The sequence below is a fragment of the Lethenteron reissneri genome, chromosome 20 (genome assembly GCF_015708825.2).
Source record: "Lethenteron reissneri isolate LAM-NWPU_2019-01 chromosome 20, ASM1570882v1, whole genome shotgun sequence".
Taxonomy (NCBI): Eukaryota; Metazoa; Chordata; class Hyperoartia; order Petromyzontiformes; family Petromyzontidae; genus Lethenteron; species Lethenteron reissneri.
Genome location: NC_083798.1, coordinates 7,640,825 through 7,661,014, shown reverse-complemented (window position 1 = coordinate 7,661,014; position 20,190 = coordinate 7,640,825). Strand labels below are relative to the sequence as shown.

At 50.0% G+C, this 20,190-nt stretch overlaps 1 protein-coding gene across 2 annotated transcripts in view; it reads right to left on the bottom strand.

Moving 5' to 3' along the window:
• Window positions 1–20,190, bottom strand: part of LOC133344677 (arf-GAP with GTPase, ANK repeat and PH domain-containing protein 1-like) — a 115,384-nt gene that overhangs the window by 72,022 nt on the left and 23,172 nt on the right. The window contains exon 1 of one of the 2 annotated variants that reach the window (XM_061554733.1): window positions 1,231–5,011. The exons of the other annotated variant lie outside the window; for it this stretch is intronic. Coding sequence (XP_061410717.1) covers window positions 1,231–3,727 — 2,497 coding nt within the window. The 5' untranslated portion in view covers window positions 3,728–5,011. Of the gene's footprint in view, window positions 1–1,230; window positions 5,012–20,190 lie in introns of those variants that run through there. 2 annotated transcript variants of the gene reach the window in all.

Sequence of the window (20,190 nt, the reverse complement as noted above, 5' to 3'; positions counted from 1 at the left end):
CCCGTCCCGTCGATGAATCGTTGCGATTTCATTCGCAGACGTCTCATCCGCAGTCTTATTTCTGTTATTGATTGTTTGCTTTGTCTCGCTTATACAGTTTGATTCACTCCTTCAGCCCAAATGTAACAGGAGCGGAGGGTTTGCGCTAAACGTGTGTAAACGATTCTCAAACAGATGGTTCGATGCGCGTCTTCGTGAGCGGTATAATCCCATTTGTAAATCTACGATGCACCACTTCTTGCCTATGACTTCTGTGAAATAAATAAGCCAGAAAGAAGTAGTTCACAATGATTATATGAAGGTGAAAGTAAAATTGTGCCCCGCTATTAGTGTCCATCACATTGCATCTTTATGCTTCCACGTCTCTCGTAAGTAAATACGATCCGGTCTCGTTTCACAATATCACTCGCCACCCACTCATTACAGGGGCTCTTTCAGCAACGATACCTGCAGTTATAACTTTGGAGTGCGACGTGTGTCGAATTTGAAGTTGCAACCTTTGAATTTCTATGTAAAATTGAAAAAGCATGCAGGTGGAAGTAGTAATCGCATTTCGTGTGGAAGCCAAACTAGGCACGACACACACACACACGTGTGTTGCTGATGCGCCTGTCGAAAGGCATCAGCCCTTTAACAAATCTCACCCTGCCGCCACCCACACAGTGATTGTATATTCGATGAATTTGCTGTTGCCATTACATTCAAGAAGCTAAAGAGTTTCGTCCAACCCGTTACATAGCCATGTGATAACCTAAATATACGTATAATGTTAATCAAACGTAGAATTGTTGTTTTGACACGCACTATTCTATGCATGTATCGTGAGCACGAGAATCCATTTTAATCCACACTGATCAGCCCGTCGTTACACGCGTAGCCAGTGTAGAGAGCGCTGGGCTGGAATAAAGATTGGGATGTAAAGCATCTGGGGATGGATGCAGTTGCACTTAGGGCTCCGTAAAAATTCGAACTGTGTTTTAAGCAGCGGCGTAGCGCGGCTGGCATGGACCCTGGAATGAAAAGGGGGCCCCCCCTATTCAACTCTCCACCCCCTTCACATCCCGGCGCCAGGACCCCCTCCCCAACCCAGGGGGCCCCGGTGCAGTTTCACCGCCTGCACACTAAAGCCACGGAACCGCCCACCTCGTAGCCACGGACTGAAAGCGATGAAGGGGAATCTTAAAAGGCTCCGTGTAAAAAATAATAATAATAATATGGTGTGGGAGTTACCCTCAGAGGTGGTGCTGACGTCACCCGTGCCATCGACGCTCGCACCCCCCAGAGACTCCGCGTGCCGAGGAGCGGCGTGGACGCGGTCCTCTGGATCCGCGTTCGGTTTTTCCGGAACCCTGTCGGCGTCGCCATCCGCACCTCCGGCGCCGGCGAACCAGAGGTGCGATCCCGAGTCCCTGAGGCCCAGGATGCCACTGAAGAACCTTCGGAATTTGTGCTGGTCCTCGGAAACGCCCGCGGAAGAGGCGCTCGCGTTGCGCCTGCCCGCGAAATCCTTCCCGTCTAAGTCGGCGGAGGCAGATTTTGGCGTCGCTCTCACTTTGGCGGAGTGGCCGCGGTGGTGCTGGTTGTGGTGCAGCAGGAGCAGCAGCAGCCCGTCCGCCTTGCTCATCACCTCTCCGACGTCGACGGTTTTTCGCTTGTCCCGCAAACGCTCGGAACTCAGGCCCGTTCGCTCACCACGCTTGTCACCGCCCTCGGCGGTTTTCTCCACCGAGCTCGATTCCCCGTCAGCTTTACTCAGAATGTCTGCGTGCAGCCGATTTTTGGCCTCCCTGCTGCCCAGCAGCCGAAAGCTAAAACTTTTCCGCGGCTTGTTCACGCACGGCTTTGAGGTGGCGGCGAGGAATTTGATTCTGCCGTTCTCGTGCTCGCTGGTGACGCAAGCGTGGCACTTGCCGCACGCCTCCCTGTCCGGGCCCCCGGGGGACGACCGCTCGCCTATCACCTGCCTCGACCCCCGACCAAAGGGACTGAAAAACACCAGGCTCGCCGGCCTCCGTTGCCTTCCTGGCAAAGTGCTCCTCGCAGGCAGATCCCTCGCGCATTTCACAGAAACGTCGTCGTCTGGTGAACTCCGAGGCGCGAACGCGGAGCGTGTCCTGCGCTTCACGTGTGCGTGTTTGTCTTCCGTGATCGCGGCGCGCGGGGAATCGAACGGAGACCTGGAGAGCTCGCCGTCGAACTGTGTCTTTGGCCGCAGAGGTATAAACCCGTCCAATGTTTCCAAAACGCAATCGGTGGGGGGCATGCGGTTCGTTTTTGGGTCAATAAGGAGTCGAGAGTGGTTCACGGCCGCGTGATCAACGCCGTGGCCGTTGAGCTCCAAGAGCGACTCGCTGTCTCTCGCGCACGGTAAGCACACCTCATCTATACGTGGACAAGGTGGCTGAGACTGCGAATTAAACACATCGCCTCGATCCAGTGCCTCCACCTTCTCACCATTCAAGAACAACATGGGGGCCCATGTATCAACAATTAGATTGCTCATCTCAACGTCTCGCTTCATTATATTCGTGACCCCAACTTCACATTCTCGTCCCTCCCCTTTGCTGCGCGCAAATGCAGACGGCATCTCACGATCCGCAGGATCAGCCCCGTTGGACTTGGCCGAGTGGCGCAACAGAGGCTGCTCCGATCCGTTCACCACCCTCGCGCCCATCTCACGTCCAGCGCGATGGAGGACGACCCGCACGCCATCGGCAGTGACATCGTCGCCGTTGTTATCGCCTTCTGGGAGCGCGTCCAAGCTCTCGTCTGGCTCGCTGGCGCTGTCCACATCTGCGCTGCCGCTCTCCAAACCGGCGTCGTCGGCACACCGCCCGTCGCCGGCCACGCGGGGCGAACGATCGGACGTGGAGTTTGCAAGGACGCGACAAGGCCGCTCTTTTCTCAATGTCGCTTTTCCGATCTTATCGGGCCGCGGAACGTGGCCTGTGTCTTTACAGATCTGAGGGATGTTCAAGACGCAGTCCCGCCCATCTACTGCTGTCCCCTTTAGGTGATTGAACGAGTGGAACCCATGGCAATTCACAATTTGATGGCGAGGTGTCGGTGCCATCGATTCTCCGTTTGTGGTGAAGCACTCAACAGGAAAAACTCCTAAAGGTGGCACCTTCCATGCAGATGTCACTTCGTGTCCATCGCTTTCATCCGCAGCGTGGATATTTTGGTTTGGCAATTTCACGAGAGTTTTCGTTGATTTGTCACCACAATGTCCAAAAGTGCGAGACATCCCACATTCACCTTCTTCACCATTAGCAGTTCTACATTTACCGGCAGTGCCATTGCTATTGCTATAAGCACAGACTCGTGCCACTTTATCGTCCAAATCGTTCTCCTCTGTCAACGTCCCAACGCAGACCCCGTTTAAGAGCTGTTTACATTCTCCGCCGCCCTCCTGTTTAATCGCACGCTCCGCTCTTGCTCTTTCAGCAACCGTGGCCACCGGATACCCCCCAACACCATCACACCTCTCCACCTTAGTCTCTCCAATTTCCACACCGTCCACGGCCTCGGCAGCGGCGGCAGCAACAGCAGCTGCTCCTGCAAAAATGTCTCCCTCTCTCGTGCTCTCATGCAGGCACTCTCTCTTCACCAAGGTCAGGCGAATGCAAAAGACGGTCTTCCTCTTGTGCGACGCTGGCTGCGATCGCAGACCTCTGGAGCCACCGCAGTTCAGCATAGCTGCACAGTCCGGCCCTTGCACATCCATAACGTCCTTCGTCACGATCCCTGCGACGACGGTCGTGGTTGTCGTGGTTGTCGGCGCATCAGCGGACGCACGCCGTTACGGCACATGCGCGATCACCTGTTGTAGCTGGGACGCCAAACGACGTCCGGCGACGCGTCTGCAGGTCCGGGCATCCTTTTTTGTTTGATGACCGATTTATTGAAGCGAATTTGATTTGTCTTAGGCCAGCGTTTTGTCTCAATGCGACAGCTAACGTAAAATTAAATAAAATTCATGACAGTGCTACGGTGTGTTTTCAAAAACACATTTAGGATTATACATTTGAACACGTAAAAACGTCTAACTCAAAACCACTGCTCCTTGTCCCGACCAACGCAGCCTGCAGCAAACACCACAAACTCGGCGGCCGTCCGTGCTGAAGATGGCCCGAGCAGCGTAAAGGCAACGAAACAAACAAGTCCGCATGCCGCTTGAGTCACGTACTCCAAGAACTTTCTCTCAAGAGACATTCACCGGTAAAACGTGCTGCTCCGGCGGGCCGGTGACGAGGATACAATGACGCGGCGCGGGAGCACCGGCTGCGGCGTCTCCGACGCGAGGATTCGCGCAATCTCACTTCGCCCCCAGCCGAGCGACGGAGCTTCCTGCCTCGCTGGGGCCGCGAGCCGTCTGCACGAGGCACACTCGCTACGCACCCCCCACCCCGCTCCTACACAGCCGCACGCCACCCCCCTCTCCAGCAGCCGCGCGTTGGGGCTGTGTTGCGGTTGTGTGTTTTTTTACCTTACACACTCCGCACCCCCTCCTCCTCCTCCTCCCATGCCGCACGGTCACGGCGGCGCGAGGAAGAGGCGGCGTGACGGTCTCTGCCGGGGGTGGGGGGTGCCGTGCACGGTTACGTGGCTCAGCCGTCTCGCTCTAATGGAACGAACGCGAGAGCTCTCGTCCTGGCGACGACGGCTCGTCACTCACGGCTCGTCGCTCACGGCGGCGACGGCGGTTGCTGCTGCTGCTGCAGTAGCGCCGGGGTTGCGGCGGTCCGTGGCGCCGCAACGATCAGAGAAGCGGACAGATTCCCCTCGTCGACGGGCAATTTGCTTCGAGCGTTTTGCGAGCCCCGCGGGCGCTGCCGGCAAAATACGCGCGCGGGAGCACGAAGCGCGGCCGGCACGGAGCCTGCACGCGTTCGCCGGTGCCTCTGAGCGGGAGCCCGAGACGTCAAAAGGCATTAAAATAAAATACTTAAAACCATTACTTAGGGAGGGGAAAGGACAACATCTCAAAGAAATGTATCAATCGCTCGACTCGCTGCCGCGCAATGCAATCCCGCACCGAGCCGGTGTGAAATCCCATCTCAAGGCTTGCGGATGATCGCGATTGGGATGGTGGGTGGGTATGAACCGGGATTAACCATGTGCGCTCGCATGGGAGGGATATATATATATTTAAAGCCAAGTGTTCAGGAGGAAAAGCGTACGTCCAAAAACACAACAACCATCACTCGTTTTCGATCGCTCGACGCGAAAAGCATCGGCACAGCATCGCTTCGATGGCCGCCGGCCGCCCGTCTGTAACCCGACATCTGCCAAGAGGAGCGAGATCCCCAATTCACTCTCACTTGGACTCTCCCAGCTCAGTGCTTGCGTTGGACATCCCGTGGGGAGCTGGCCGGCAGTGAGCGCGCTGATAAAAGGCGACAGAAGCCCCCCCCCCCCTCCTGCCCCAGCACGTGATAAATGCGCACCGCAATCTGTGTCGACAAACCTCGCTCTCACGTGCTCTGCACTACACTGCCAAGAGGGGGGGGGGAAGAGGGACCCACGGTTTCCTGTGTGGGCAATTGTGGGTGACCGTGTTGTTGTTTAGCGACTCGGCTCGGAGCGACGCTGTCACAACACATGTGGGACATCTGGTAGCCCGATAAGCAAAATAGATTATGTAAAGTGTACGTGTGTGTGTGCGTGAGTGTACACACGGGCGCGTACGCTTTGCAAATTCACAGCAAATTACACACATATAGGGACTGCATACATGCATACAATATGTGCATAAACAGTCATGATAATCGGAATCTTCATTTAGACTGGATGAATCCGATGAGCTATGAAACTCTTTATCACAGATGTCCGATATTCACAGATGTTCAGTACGAGAAGAGATGGTGGCCAGTGGTTAAGAATCTAGAGCTGGAGTGAGGAAACCAGCTTGTGTGCAGGCGCTGGATGGATCGTTGCATGCCTGCATGCAGCAGCGGAGAGAGCGTGGCTAATTAGGTTGGTGAATGCAGAAAAGCCTCAATACGCGTTTTCTTGCATTTGGATGTTTAATTCAATTGTGCTAAAGTGGTTTTCACGATGAAGAAAGCCAGAGCACGGCCGGAAAAAAAACACAAACCAGATGACGGCACTGAGAGGTCCGCAAAGATTGTTTCGTGAATCCATCTGCTGGGCCGCTATCTCCTGGCCGTCCCAGAGTTCGATGGGTTTGAGATTTTCACAAATCTGCGTGAGCCACCAACGTTGTTTCCGAACTACCGTGCGCAACCACGCCCGACTACGGCATTGCTGTTATTCAACACCAGTTTATCTACGTATGAAGAAATGAATAAAGCCACACGGGGTTATTTTCTTCCACATCGCAAGCATTATCATAACGAAGTGATACAACTCGTGTTTTTTTTTTCTATGAGAGACATGTGAATCTAATAACAAAAATAATGCCACCCACCCCCCTCTGCCCCCCCCCACCACCCTCCACCCACATGTAATTAAATCACGACGAGTGACATGAAAAGGATTTAACCCTGAAGGGGGCACGATCGGAGCCATACCGGGTCGGCGCTGACCCTTGCAAATAAACGCCAACGGGAGCTCGAGCCAATGGCTTCCAGATTTTTCAGCCCCTGGCCGCCCTGTGCGAGTAGCGTACTCCATTCCCCCTCGTAGAGGGCCCACAAATTCAGCCCGAGCCTCCTTACCCTGTACACCCCCCCCGCCCGCCCGCCCCCGGCTGCTGTCATGGGAAATATTTGTGTTTGCTTTCTCTGAGCGTGGTTTTTCTGCGGAACAAACATTTCTGCTGGAGGCTCCAGTGATCCCAGCGTGGGCACTCTCGAGAAGCCATCCCAGATGTGGCCTCCGCACCACAGAGGAGCCACCATCCCCCGCCCCCCCCCCCCCCCCCGATGGAGGTCCGTAGGCTCTGGGGCCGCGATTTGCTTCTTGCACGATGGAAGAAACAACAACAAAAAACCCACGGGGCAGCGGCAGAAACCCACGCTCGTTCCGGCATGTTCCTCGTGTAGGCAGCTGCGGGGGCCACATAGTCGTCAGAGGGGTCGGTGCAAGGAAATCCATTGTTGTGCTGTACTACGCTCCAACGACTATGCTCTCTTTCTCACAGAAGCAACAATCTATTGTTGTGCTGTACTACGCTCCAACGACTATGCTCTCTTTCTCACCGAAGCAACAATCCATTGTTGTGCTGTACTATGCTACAACCACCGTGCTGTCTCTCTTTCTCACCGAAGCAACAATCCATTGTTGTGCTGTACTATGCTACAACGACCGTGCTCTCTCTCTTTCTCACAGAAGCAACAATCCATTGTTGTGCTGTACTACGCTACAACCACCGTGCTGTCTCTCTTTCTCACCGAAGCAACAATCCATTGTTGTGCTGTACTATGCTACAACCACCGTGCTGTCTCTCTTTCTCACAGAAGCAACAATCCATTGTTGTGCTGTACTATGCTACAACCACCGTGCTGTCTCTCTTTCTCACAGAAGCAACAATCCATTGTTGTGCTGTACTACGCTACAACCACTATGCTCTCTCTCACTCTTCTCACGGTGTTAGGCCGAGTGCTATGCCGGCGGGGACGATGCGTCGATTCGTCGATTGTTCCGCTCGTTTTTTTAACGCGTAGAATTGCGTGCACGAATTGACGTTTCAATGCGCATGTGGTTGATTTATGTCACCCCTGCAGCCACTGGAGGCGCTAATAATCACAGCAATGTAAAAATAAGGGATACATTCTTGGATTAGCCACCCAGAATCGTTAACGCTTCGAGTGGAAGAATTGTTGCACCAGTATTGAGCGGTAGAATGAACGCGCTATATTAAACAATGTATTGAAATTAACAATCAATAATTTACCAACCTTTGCCTATCGGCGACTCGATGAAGGTCTCCCAAGGCTATGTCGTTTGAGGAGGTTGCCGGACTATACTTCACCACACTGGTCAGCAAGGGTTGATCACAGAGTGGTGGCCGGGACTGGTGCGGACATCACTCGCCACTTCTGTTAGCCACGGCCGGGAATTAAACTCGTGTCACCGAGTTCACAGCAAATTGCTCTAACCACTGGGCAACCGTTCCCCAAGTAATGCATTTAAAAGAACACAAATTGCACTGAGAATAAAAGCGGTGTAGTATGGGAATTGGATTGGTCGTGGGAGAGCGTGAGAGAGAGAAAAAAAAGTTGCACTTTTGGAGGAAGCAGTCCAAGCAATAACCCAAACAACGTGTACAGCTCTGCTCTTGTTCAGCAGCGACATTCCTGACGTGTAACTCGAGCGAAGCTCCAGGGCAGCTAAGTCATGGAAGGACATCTTGAAGGTATGCGCTTGTCCAAGTGTCCCCTAACTTGGGCCAAACGATGATTTCGAAATGGAAATCGACACCAATTTTATTTTTTTATTTTTTTTAAATAAAGGATCTGACATTTTTCTAAAATGACTACTACTGAATTCAGCGGAACTGTGGTGCAGTGATTAGTGCACTGCACGAGGAATGCGGTTACCTAAGTTTGATTCCCGGCCACGGCTATCATCTGTAGCGAGTGATATCTGAACCAGCGTGGTAAAGTATGGTCAAAATTTACACATGACTGATACGGCGTGGAGAGACGTTCTCACGGCAATGTTTTAATTAAGGGCTGTATAACATTTTTATTATTATAATTACTAAGCACTCATAACAAGAAGCACATTTGCCATAAGGCTGGGGCATTCATACAAACCATCACTCTTGAGCCACGATGTTCCAACTGCGCGAGGACTGCAACACGGTCGTAACTTCTCAAACGCCAGTAAGAAATCTTCCCACCACCATCACCCACATCCGGTGGTTCAATGATTCGCCAAAATTTGCGGACAATATTTAATTGAAGAATTGCTTCGTTTCATTGTCCACGTTGTTGGAGATTTGTAACGGTTCTCTTTATCATGTATTGTTTGGATGTGTGCATTCATCCCATTTGCATCATTGTGACGCAAGGAAAGGTAAAGGAGCAGCCCTGCGATTGCTCGCTTACACTACTGCTGGCCTCCACCAGAGGGAGCTCTAGAGAGCCCCTCCACAGGGTATTTGGCCTACTCTTCCACACTGTCCAGATATCTTGGAAGTTGTGGGAGTACCCACACTTTACCCCGCCACACGCGAGCTGCCGACCGACTGACTGTGGTCTACTCATTTACACTACTGGGAAGACAGAGGCGGGGGGGAATTTAAGAAATGTGGAAATAATTGGCTCAACATGCAAATGATCAATTACCACACATAAATGCTGTATCGTGAGCGTAAGAATCGACTTTAATTGGATGATCAATGCATGGTTACGTGCCTGGGCAGTTCAAAGACTACAGCCAACTCCACACACCGCAGCTACGCCACTGATCCAAACCATTAAACTGTTCTCGAGCCAATACGTCTGAAATCGTGAAAATGCCCACCTGGTAATTACGTGTATTCAACTTTTTCCACCGCCCCCCCCCCCCCCCACCACTTCCCCGTGATCCGCGGATAAAACAAATCAACGGAGACGCCGGTGTATGGCAGCGAGAGCAGTTTGATATGCGAATGCTGTCGCGAGAGGTCACACGTTTGGCGCAACGGTATCTGCGCCGACGACGCGCGATGAATGAATTAATAATTGCGTATCCTCTTTGCAAGCGGCGCAGAAGTCAAGTGGTCAGGCGAGAACTGCACTTGGACCAACGGGCCGGGCCGGGCCCGGGCCGGTGATTGGAATACGCTGAGAGGGGTGTGCGGGTGGCGAAGCTGAGAGGGTTCCGGAAAACAACCGAGCGCGGATCGCAGGCGGCCGCGTCTCCTCCGCTCCTGGGCACGCAGAGTCGCTGGGGGGGGGGGGGGGGGCGTCGATTGCGTGGGTGACGTCAGCACCACCTTTGAGGGTAACTCACACATCTATTTGTTTTTGACAGAGCCTTTCAAGATTGCCTTTAACTGCTTTCTGTCCGTAGCTACTACGTGGGCAAAGCCATGATTTTATACGTGCTTTTCAGAAACTCTAAAGATATCGCTCGGTGGCCTAGCTGAGTGTACAGGCGGTGAAACTGCACTGGGCCCATAGGCCGGGGAGGGGTCCTGGCGCCGGTCTGTGAAGAGGGGGAAATTGAACAAGGGGCCCCATTTAATTCCTTCCACCAGGGCTCTTGCCAACCAAGCTACGCCATCGCGACAGACCCCCCATTGCTCATAATCCTCTCACGCCCATGGTGCTGGTCAGCTCGCATGCACGCACACGCAGAGATTACCGCATGCCAGCTAACATGTGCTCACTGCTCAAAGGCTTCCTTTCATCTGGACATGTCCAAAGTCAGTGACCGGGGCAAATATTTCCGCACGTGGCACGCCATACCCAGTGTATGCCTCTCGCTTGACGCTGCGGCTACTTGTCACGTTCCTACAACTCCAGTCCACCGGCGACCCTGGACAACATTCCCCGGCGAGAAACTAAGAGACCCGCCTCAACGGGACGGAGGTGAGGATGGCAGAGTTATCAAAAGAGCAGAACGGGAACAGAGGGGGGTGGGTGGCGCGGTGGCGAAGGGCGCGGGGGGCAGGGGACCTGGCAGCGCCGCTCGTGATGAGGGTCCGCCAGAGCGCGACACGGAGACGCGCTCTCGGGTCGTCTTGCGCCTTCACGACGGCGCGTTTTCGCTTCCGAACAGGGACGCGATTGTGCGAGTGTTCCTCGTGGGGGCGGGGGGGGGGTGGCGTTGGCCGTGCAGCGAGCGCAGCAGGCGACCCGATTAAAGCGCCAGACCCGGCCGGGGTGGGTGCTGAGACGAGGAGCTTTGCGAATGCGAGAGAAGAGCGCCGGCGAGTTTATCCCCCGCCCCCCCGCTGCAATTATTCATCTCTCTTTAAAGCATTTGCAGGTCGCGCTTTAAAGTTTGAGCGTGTACACCGGAGGGAATATAAACAGACGAGAGATGCCGTCGTGCAAATTTAATGGCGGTGCTCTCCGTGTGACGTAAGCGGAGAGCACACGCTCGGGAGAGCCTCAATGTCTGGATGGGGAAGGTCGCGACCCTGATGAGGTGAAATACTAAGTGTGGGGAAACTCGGAAAGTAAAGCTCTTGACGTTCAATTTCGATTTTAAAGCTTTCGTGACTGCAGGGATTCATCTTCTTGGTTCTTTCGGTAAAGTCACGTAGAAGGGAAGTAATAAAAGAATAAAAATAAAACAAAACATAATAAAATAGTAATTATTTAAAAATAAATAAGTAAAATAATAATCATTTAATTAACTTTATTTTTTTTACTTCACTTCTACGTGACTTTACCGAAAGGACCAAGATCTTGACGTTCAGTTAAATGTATTTTCAGCAAGACGGGGTTTGTTGCCCGCATTATTAATGTATAGGGCCCTTTGTCAATCCACTGTGGATGAAGACCCCGCAAGGCCATCTCGGTCATGGGGGTTACTTGACTATTCTTCGCCAAATGGTTGATGAAGTTGAAGCCCAGGACCGGCAATGGATATCACTCGCCGGCGATGTTAGCCAGAGCCACTGGATTCAAAGGACCACTGCACCACTGCTCCAAGCTAAGTGCATAACAACGCAGTTATAACACAGGTAGGAGCGCACACCATAGGAATACGACAAGATGTGCTCATGAACTGTCCTTGTATCAGAAGATGCTCTTCCACCCACCAGTGTAAGGTAAGCATGTATTGCTTACATCAGAGCTGCACTTATATACGGTGTGATTATATCCGTCGTCTCCTGTTTATGCATAACTTTGTCAATTAAATGTGAGCCAAGTCATATCGTTAAAAAAAGGTTAAAATACCAAGTTTTTGTTTAACGAACAATCCAGCTATAATGTGTATTTTGTAAAGATTGATATATATTGTGTATTGCAATAAAATAAATAATATTTTTTTCCTAAGCTATTTGGAAGCAACTTGAAAAGATGTCATTGAATTTGTTAAAGAATGCAGCTGGAAGCTGTGCAGCTGAAGCATCTGTGTTTCACAATCTACTGAGATAACAGGAGAAGAAAGGCCAGACATCCTACAGCTGAACACAGCAACAACTAAGCAGGATTTATGTTTCCCAGGACGAGATTAAATAGCCTCTGTCCAAAACCATGACGTTGTTTTGTGCGTATATCAAAAGATACAACTGCATTACTTAATTACAAAAATAACCACCGTAAAAGACGAGCATATACAGAATATTAATCTAATAAAAATAAAACATAATAAAAGAAAATTCTCACGATGTTTCGGCCACAACACAAACAGCAATATTAATCTACTTTACACAAATTAAATTTCGATTTAAAGCTTTCGTGACTGCAGGGATTCATCTTCTTGGTTCTTTCGGTAAAGTCACGAAGAAGGGAAGTAATAAAATAATAAAAATAAAACATAAAAAAAATAATATAATAATATAATTATTTTATTATGTTTTATTTTTATTATTTCACGTAGAAGGGAAGTAATAAAATAATAAAAATAAAACATAATAAAATAATAATATTATATTATATAAAATAATAATATTATATTATATTGTTTTATTTTTATTATTTTATTACTTCCCTTCTACGTGCCTTTGCCGAAAGAACCAAGAATATTTACACAAATTCTTAGAGCAAAAAAAATTTGTTTGGAGACTGAAAATCCAGGATGGATTATGCAAGGTGACAAAATGCAGATACTGGGACCCACAAATTTGACTGATAAAGGCGCTGCTCCCTTGGTGGAGCTATCGAGGGTGCAGACGGGGACGGAGGGGAGACACTGGGCTACGAAGAGGGTGGAAAATTGTCTAGGGGGCCCTACTTTTATTCTTTTGCACTGGGGCCCATGCCAACCAAAAGTTACTTTGAAAAAAGAGGTGCGTTTGACTCGAATTACTCGCGCGAAATGTACGGCCAGAAGCTCTCTGCAGATGCCAAGTAAATGAAGCCTAATGAGACATCTGCATTTCAGTCTGCTGCGAAATAATTGCAGAGAGGCCAGGCATTTCGGAGTTGAAAACAAAAACAAAGCATTCCTCTTAAAAACCATCTGCACAAATTCTGCGCACTGGGACAGAGAATGTGGATCTACTTTCATGGGATTTATGGCGTGGGGGAAAGAAAGAGCATTTGCCTTTTCTTTTTGCCAATTAGTTTGACAATGTTAAGCTGCAGAATGGAGTCATTTTTAGTGTTATTGAATTACACTAACAAGCAGCCGAGGTTAAGGTAAATGCTGCAAAGTAGTAAAACTGAACAGAAACGTCAATGACAGACAGCCGGCTGCGGGTTTCTCATGCGGAGACCACACATGGCACACAACCATATGAACCAGATTTACATTCTTTTATAAAAAAAATACGTTTGGTCATTTCCCTCAATTGTATCCCAGTTGTGCCATATATTGTGCAATCTATCTGCATCATATCATTTGACGATGGATCCATTCAGATCTCTTGCGGGAGCTGGGAAACCCTTCGAACTGGAGAACAGCCAACAGAAGTGGACATCACAGATAATAATGACGAGATGCAAGTGACCTTTGGTGCACACGAGTAGGGGAGCAGCACTTTCCCATTCATTCTCATTCGCCAACACGGCCGTAACACATCAGCTAGCAATGTGCTCCGTTTACGATGACGGACACATTGCCACATTTACGCAAACATTTCATGAAAATGAACATGCGCCAAGAAGTGAATTGGCCCAAAATACAAGAGTGCGAAGGAAAAATTTTGTCGGTGTGCGGTTCTACAAAGTCCACCAACAGATGGATAATGCCAAAACAAATAAATCTAGAGCCCTTTGATCAATCCACTGCTGGATGAGGGCCTCCTCACACTGTGTGGGTCGTGGGGGGATACAGGACCATACTTCTTCTTGGTTCTTTCGGTAAAGTCACGTAGAAGGGAACTAATAAAATTTCCCATAAATATGCTAAATTCCACTTGATATGCAAATGATTTTGTCAAGGCGCTCTCCCCCCCTCCATCCCAGCATAAATAGTCGCTCCAAGCCTGGGGCGTGCCATTCAGACTCTGCCTTTTCGACAGACCTGTTTTCCACCTGAAGACAGCTGCTTGCGTTGTGGCCGAAACGTCGTGAGAATTATTTTGTTATGTTTTATTTTTATTATTTTATTACTTCCCTTCTACGTGACTTTAAAGAAAGAACCAAGAAGATGAATCCCTGCAGTCACGAAAGTTTTAAATCGAAATTCAAGGACCATACTTCTCCACGCTGGTCAGTGCTAGTTGGCGAAGGCAAGGAGCAACAAAGACATTGGAGCAGAGGAGCAGAGATCGGGACAATGGATCTCGCTGCACTGCCCCCTGCTGCTCGCCACGCGTCTCGGCTGCACCGCAGTGGACGGTGCACGATTCTGTACGTAATGTACGTTGAACTTCTTTCGCACCGTACCTAGTCAACCGAGCTAATCGGAGGTGCGGGGGAAGGACAACAAACTAAACACTTAAAGCAGTTCTAAAGAAATTAATTTTCAATGTAGATTTATAAAAGTGCTATAGCTCCGGTGGCTTCCTAATATTGGATGAAAGAGCGTTCCAGCCGGCCGTAGATAAAATTAATCCGCGACAGAATTAATGATAAATTATGTTAATATAGGAGGAATCCATTCAGCGTCAAGGGGCGGCCTAACATGGGATTTTTTATCCACAAATCGTCTCTTTAGATCCAGAATTCATGTGGGAGCATGGATCAAGGCTTTGTATCCTTAAAAATCGGTCGATTCCCATTCAAACCCGTCGGTTCCCGTTCCAATATTCCTTATATGGGCAAAGCCACTCTGGATGACTCCATCTATGGGCCTACAACATCAACATAATGTATCATTCATTCTGTCACGGATTAATTTTCATCCTGTTACAGCACGACGCAGTGATCATCATTGTATATCGATGGCTGGCCAAAAGCCGTTGCTGTGAGGATGACCGAAGTTCGCGTGATGCTTTATGCCCCTCGACGAGATCAGCAAGGCGTTGTGGTTCACTCGTGGCAAGCACTTCGTGTGCAATGAGCACGACCTTTCCATGTATTCGTTCAGCAGCCGGGAGCCAATGCAGCTGGGCTAGCAGCGTGGTAGGACACGAAGCACCCTGCTCCTCCACTTACCCGAACACCGCCCTCTGCTGTGCACACGGCACTCTGCGAGCAAGCACAAGAAACTACCCGTCGATTCACGCGAATGTATAGAATCTCACTACCATCATCATCATCGCCGCCAGCGATTATCTATCCACTGCTGGATGAAGGCCTCGCCGAAGCCGTTGTCATCTTCTTAGGTTTTTTCGGTAAAGTCATGTAGGTAACGTCGTGATTTTTATTTTATTTTTTATTTTATTTTACTTTTTATTAATTTACATTTTTTACCTACGTGACTTTACCGAAAAAACCTAAGAATATGAATCCTTGCAGTCACGAAAGCTTCAAATCTAGAACCGTTGTCATCTGCTGCAGTCTCGCCGGTGCAAACTCCCGTGTACGTGAACAGACACGGCTTAATTATATTATTACACACGCATACTTGATTTTACGTATGCATGATGAAGGTACGAGAGTATTTTTAAATTTCCTATTTTTAGAACGGTTCCACCCCCTGGTGGCCACTGAAATGGAGCCTCGTTTAAAATTCATGCAGGCACTTTAAACTTTTAATTGGCTGGAACTTGGCAGACTTAATGCGTCTGCAGAGGTGAGCCAAGCGCTTGTAAATCCAGAGAAAGAAAGGGAACGCACAGCGGCAACACACACAAAAGCCCAACCAGATTAATGTTTAGTTATTCTATCCTCCCGAGTGAACAACACATCGTCATCTTCAGCGATGATATATCCACTGCTGGATAAAGGCTTCGCCAATCCGTCTACTTCCTGGACTCGAGCTGTTTTCATTGCTCCCTCGACACAGCGGACATCCTCACGGGGCATGTTCCCTCCTTTGCCTTCTACTCCGTCATTAGTCTCGATCACTGGCCATCATTCATCCTCGCGACGTGTCATGCCCAAGCCCACTTACTCTTTCTTGACGGACAAAATGATGATAAAATACATGGATGAGGTGTATTTATAACCAGGTCTCCTTTTTAAGAGAGACGACGGATAAATGAAGTATGGAAACGAATTCCAATGGCTGACTTCGCTGGCGAGTGATATTGGAACCGTCCCTGGGTCTCCCCGCTTCATCAGTGCACACTGACCAGCATAGTAAGTACTGTAGTCAAACAACTCCCATGGCCGCGATGGCCTGCGATAGTCATTTGTCAGTGGATTGACAAAGGGCTGAACATGTATTAACATTGGCAACACAACCAACCCAAGTGTTAATATTAATAAAATAACTATCATTGGATCTCACCAACAGTCATGCCTCATACCTCATTCCTACATTGCATCTTACCTGGCATATTAAGTTCCATTAGCAAGCCTTATATTGCTGAGTTTTAAATGCTCTCACTGTTAATGTTTTCCAACTCAGGTTGAAAGCACAAACCGAAGGGCCACAATAACTCTCCTGAAGATGATCCAACATTAACAAAATGTGACGTATAAAGTTGCGATCCAATTGCATAACTGTCAACCCCTTTTAAGTGCCTACCTTATGACAAAGTCAGACCTTATTGGTCACCCCGTGCCCGTATTGAACTGGCTGTACGCCATATGGATCTGAAAACTCAATTTTCGGACCTAAAAACTCAATTTCCCTGTACAAGAATACGGGGTAACCGTATGAGTCGACAAGTGTGCAATTGGGGACTTATCCTCCAGAAAACCAGCCAAATTAAGGAACGAGTTGCCCAAAAGCACGAGATTTTCGTACCGACGTCAAGTCTGGGGGGGGGGGTGAGGGAGGAGGCAGGGGATCGGCCATGGACCGTGCGGTGGTGGTGGAGCGGTGGCATCGCGGTTAGCGCGCTGCGCTACGAAGCCAGCAACCCGGGTTCGATTCCCGCTCACGGCCAACACCGGTGACGATTATCTGAAAACCGGCCGTGTGCCTCCCCTAGGTCGACTCAGCCTCAAATGAGTACCTGATGCGGTGTGAAAAACATCGCCACTAGGGATACAAAGGCGGCCGGGCGTGGTGTTGGTCACCCACCCCCTCGTGTGCCGTGCCGACCTTCATAGGTGCTCGCTAACAGCACTTGCCCCAACAGTCTGTTAAGGCTACACGGGGGATCTTTTGTCTTTGGCGTACTTATGGAGACTGGGCCAGAGAGGGTTGCGTTCCACGATTCTGGTTCCCCGTTGTCGTGCAAAGTTTTCGCAGCAGGGGGCGACGGTTGCTGCTGCGATGTTTTCCCAAACTCAGTAATCTGCCGGTGAATTTTTTTTTTCAAACGAGGCCAAAGTCTGGACCAACGGCAAGCACTCTTCTTCGACTTGCGCTCGCGAGGTCCTTGACGTCCGTCGTTAAGGCGGCGAAGGAGCCGCTGCGCCAGGCGTTGTGACTGCTCGTGACAGCGTCCGCACATCACCAACTGCTCTCGCTGCCATACCCCGGCGTCTCCAGTGATTTGTTTGATTCACAGTGAGGGGGCACAGGGGTGGCGCCGTTCCTCTCGGGGGGGGGGGGGGGGGGTCGCAGTCCCCACTTCGAACGTCAACCGCCAACTGAACAAGTGCCCAAATGCGTTCAAATTCGACACTTGTAAAGCACAAGGGGCACTTAATTAGTATGCGGTCAGCGCACCCGCAGATGTCACGAGGGCGGCCTGCCGGATTGAACCGCGAACCTCTGAAACAAGCGGCGAACGCCCCACTGCTCGGCCCTTGGTGTAACTGTTCCAAGCTTGGTTCTACCCAGCCTGGGTCACTTCACTGCCCCCACTACCAGTGCCGGATTAAGCTCGTGCGGGGCCTGTAGCATATGTTATAAAGGGGCCCTAAATAAAAAAAAACACATAAATAATAAAACACAAATGTTTCACTTACATAGTAAAGTAATTGTATTTTTTCATTTGCTATACAGCCAGATAATACGACAAATCACTAACCTTAAACACCCAGTCGTTTCTAAAAGTTGAAGGCGGTATAGTACTATAGTAATAGAGCAAGTGCAGAATCACTGAACCGGAATTTATATCGTGAAAGCATTTAGCGTGGGGCCCTTGAAAGTGCGGGGCGCGTAGCATATGTAGCTATACTCTTTGGTTCTTTCGGTAAAGTCACGTAGGTATAAAATAAAATAAATTATATCACGACGTTTCGGGCACAACACAAGCGTCCGTCATCATTGTGTTGCGCCCGAAACGTCGTGATTTAATTTATTTTATACCGAAAGAACCAAAGAGTATGGATCCCTGCAGTCACGAAAACTTCAAATCTAGATTCATATGCAGCTACTTTTGCTACTACGATAATCCAGCACTGGCCACTCTGGCGACAAGGATACATGGCGATGGCGCGGTAAATGCCGTCTTGCAGCCACACGAGGGCGGTTGGCTCCCAGAGGTGGAGCCGGACCGGCGCTTTCAAGCGACAAGCTCTCACGCGAGATTCACAGCTTATGTATTTATTTACACATTCTTGCTACCTTGAACAAGGACATTCAATGAAGAAATGCCAGAATGCGATTGTGGACTCACCGACCGGACTATCGTTCACGTGGTAATAAAGCCAATTCTTATTAACTAGTCTGGACACAGACTTGTAAAGTTGCTATTCGTCCGACCAGAGCTTCATTTCTTAACTAAATATATATGTCGTGAGTAGACTGGCATAGACACATGGCGAGTATATACGCAACATCCACCTTCAAGCAGCAGCTCAAGGCTCACCTGTTCAGGCTCTCACCTGTTCAGGCTCTCACCTGTTCAAGCTCTCACCTGTTCAAGCTCTCACCTGTTCAGACTCTCACCTGTTCAGGCTCTCACCTGTTCAAGCTCTCACCTGTTCAGGCTCTCACCTATTCCGGCTCTCACCTGTTCAGGCTCTCACCTGTTCAGGCTCTCACCTGTGCAGGTTTGCATACGAGGGAACCATTGGGGCTCTGCCTCTGCACCTCCGAGCTCTTGATTGCATAATGCGTCCGATTCGCGAAACGTGTGCGCGCTAGAGGCTGTGTTTATTATTGTTATAAGTAACCACAGCTTTAGAGAGAAAGAGAGGTGTGGTGGATGCGGTGTTATGGATGCAGAATTATTTACTTAGGTTGCCAACTCAGAAATAATAAAAACCAGGACATATCACGGAGAGAAGAATATTTTAACACACCAGAAGAGGGGAATACGACATACATTGTCTTGAGCGGTGCATTATTATTATTACTGTGCAAATGACAAAAAAAATACTTTTAATGTCTCGGGAAGTCTTACAGGTTTTCCCAGGACAGCCAGCTCAACAAGAGTACAATTCTGGAAAAATAACGAGAGCTGGCAACCCTATCGCCGACCCAGAGAGACCCAGCTGAAATTAAGCCCTGCTCCCCAGTATATTTAAGACTCTCTCTCCATCTCTGCCCACGTCCTGCCCTTTTGTCAATCCCCTGCTGGACGAGGAGCCTCCCTGTATCCAGCCATATGCAAGAAGAAGAGGACATTTCACAACGGGAGCCACTTGAAGGCAGTGAGGGGGTCGGCGAGTGACAGAACAATGCCCCGCTGTGTTGCTGCTGCCCCTGTTTCGCTACGAATCTCAACGCCACTGCGGCAGACACTCGGGCAGAGAGGACAATGACAAAGCGAGCCCCAGCGGACACCACCACGCCGCCGCCAGCGCCGCCGCGCAATTGAATTCGAGCTAAAATAAGCGAGTGGATGTTAACCCTGGATTCGTCGTCAAAAGGCTGAGTGAGGCTGTGTGCACTGGCTGTACCTTACGCCGCCTCCCGACAGCAGGCGCTTCCTTACGTTGTACTCATTCGCGTCGTGTACGCACACGGGCAGGCGTTTGCCAATGCACCTCCAGAAGAGGGCATCCTCATGCCGTTGCAGGCTCACAAGGGTTGTTTGACCATACTTCGCCGCGCCGGGACGGCAAACACGTGGGAAGCACATACATAAAGCAGAGCAACGGATTTCGCTGCACTGCCCTGCGCCACCTTCATAACGAGTACCCCCCCCCCACAGCCTATAACACCTGTTACACACGGATTTGCAATGCCCGAGGCAGGGAGGCAAGAGAGCAGAGCGAACTGTTGACACTCCACTCGGCGACTCAGCGACAAGCCTTCGATGAAGCGGCGGCA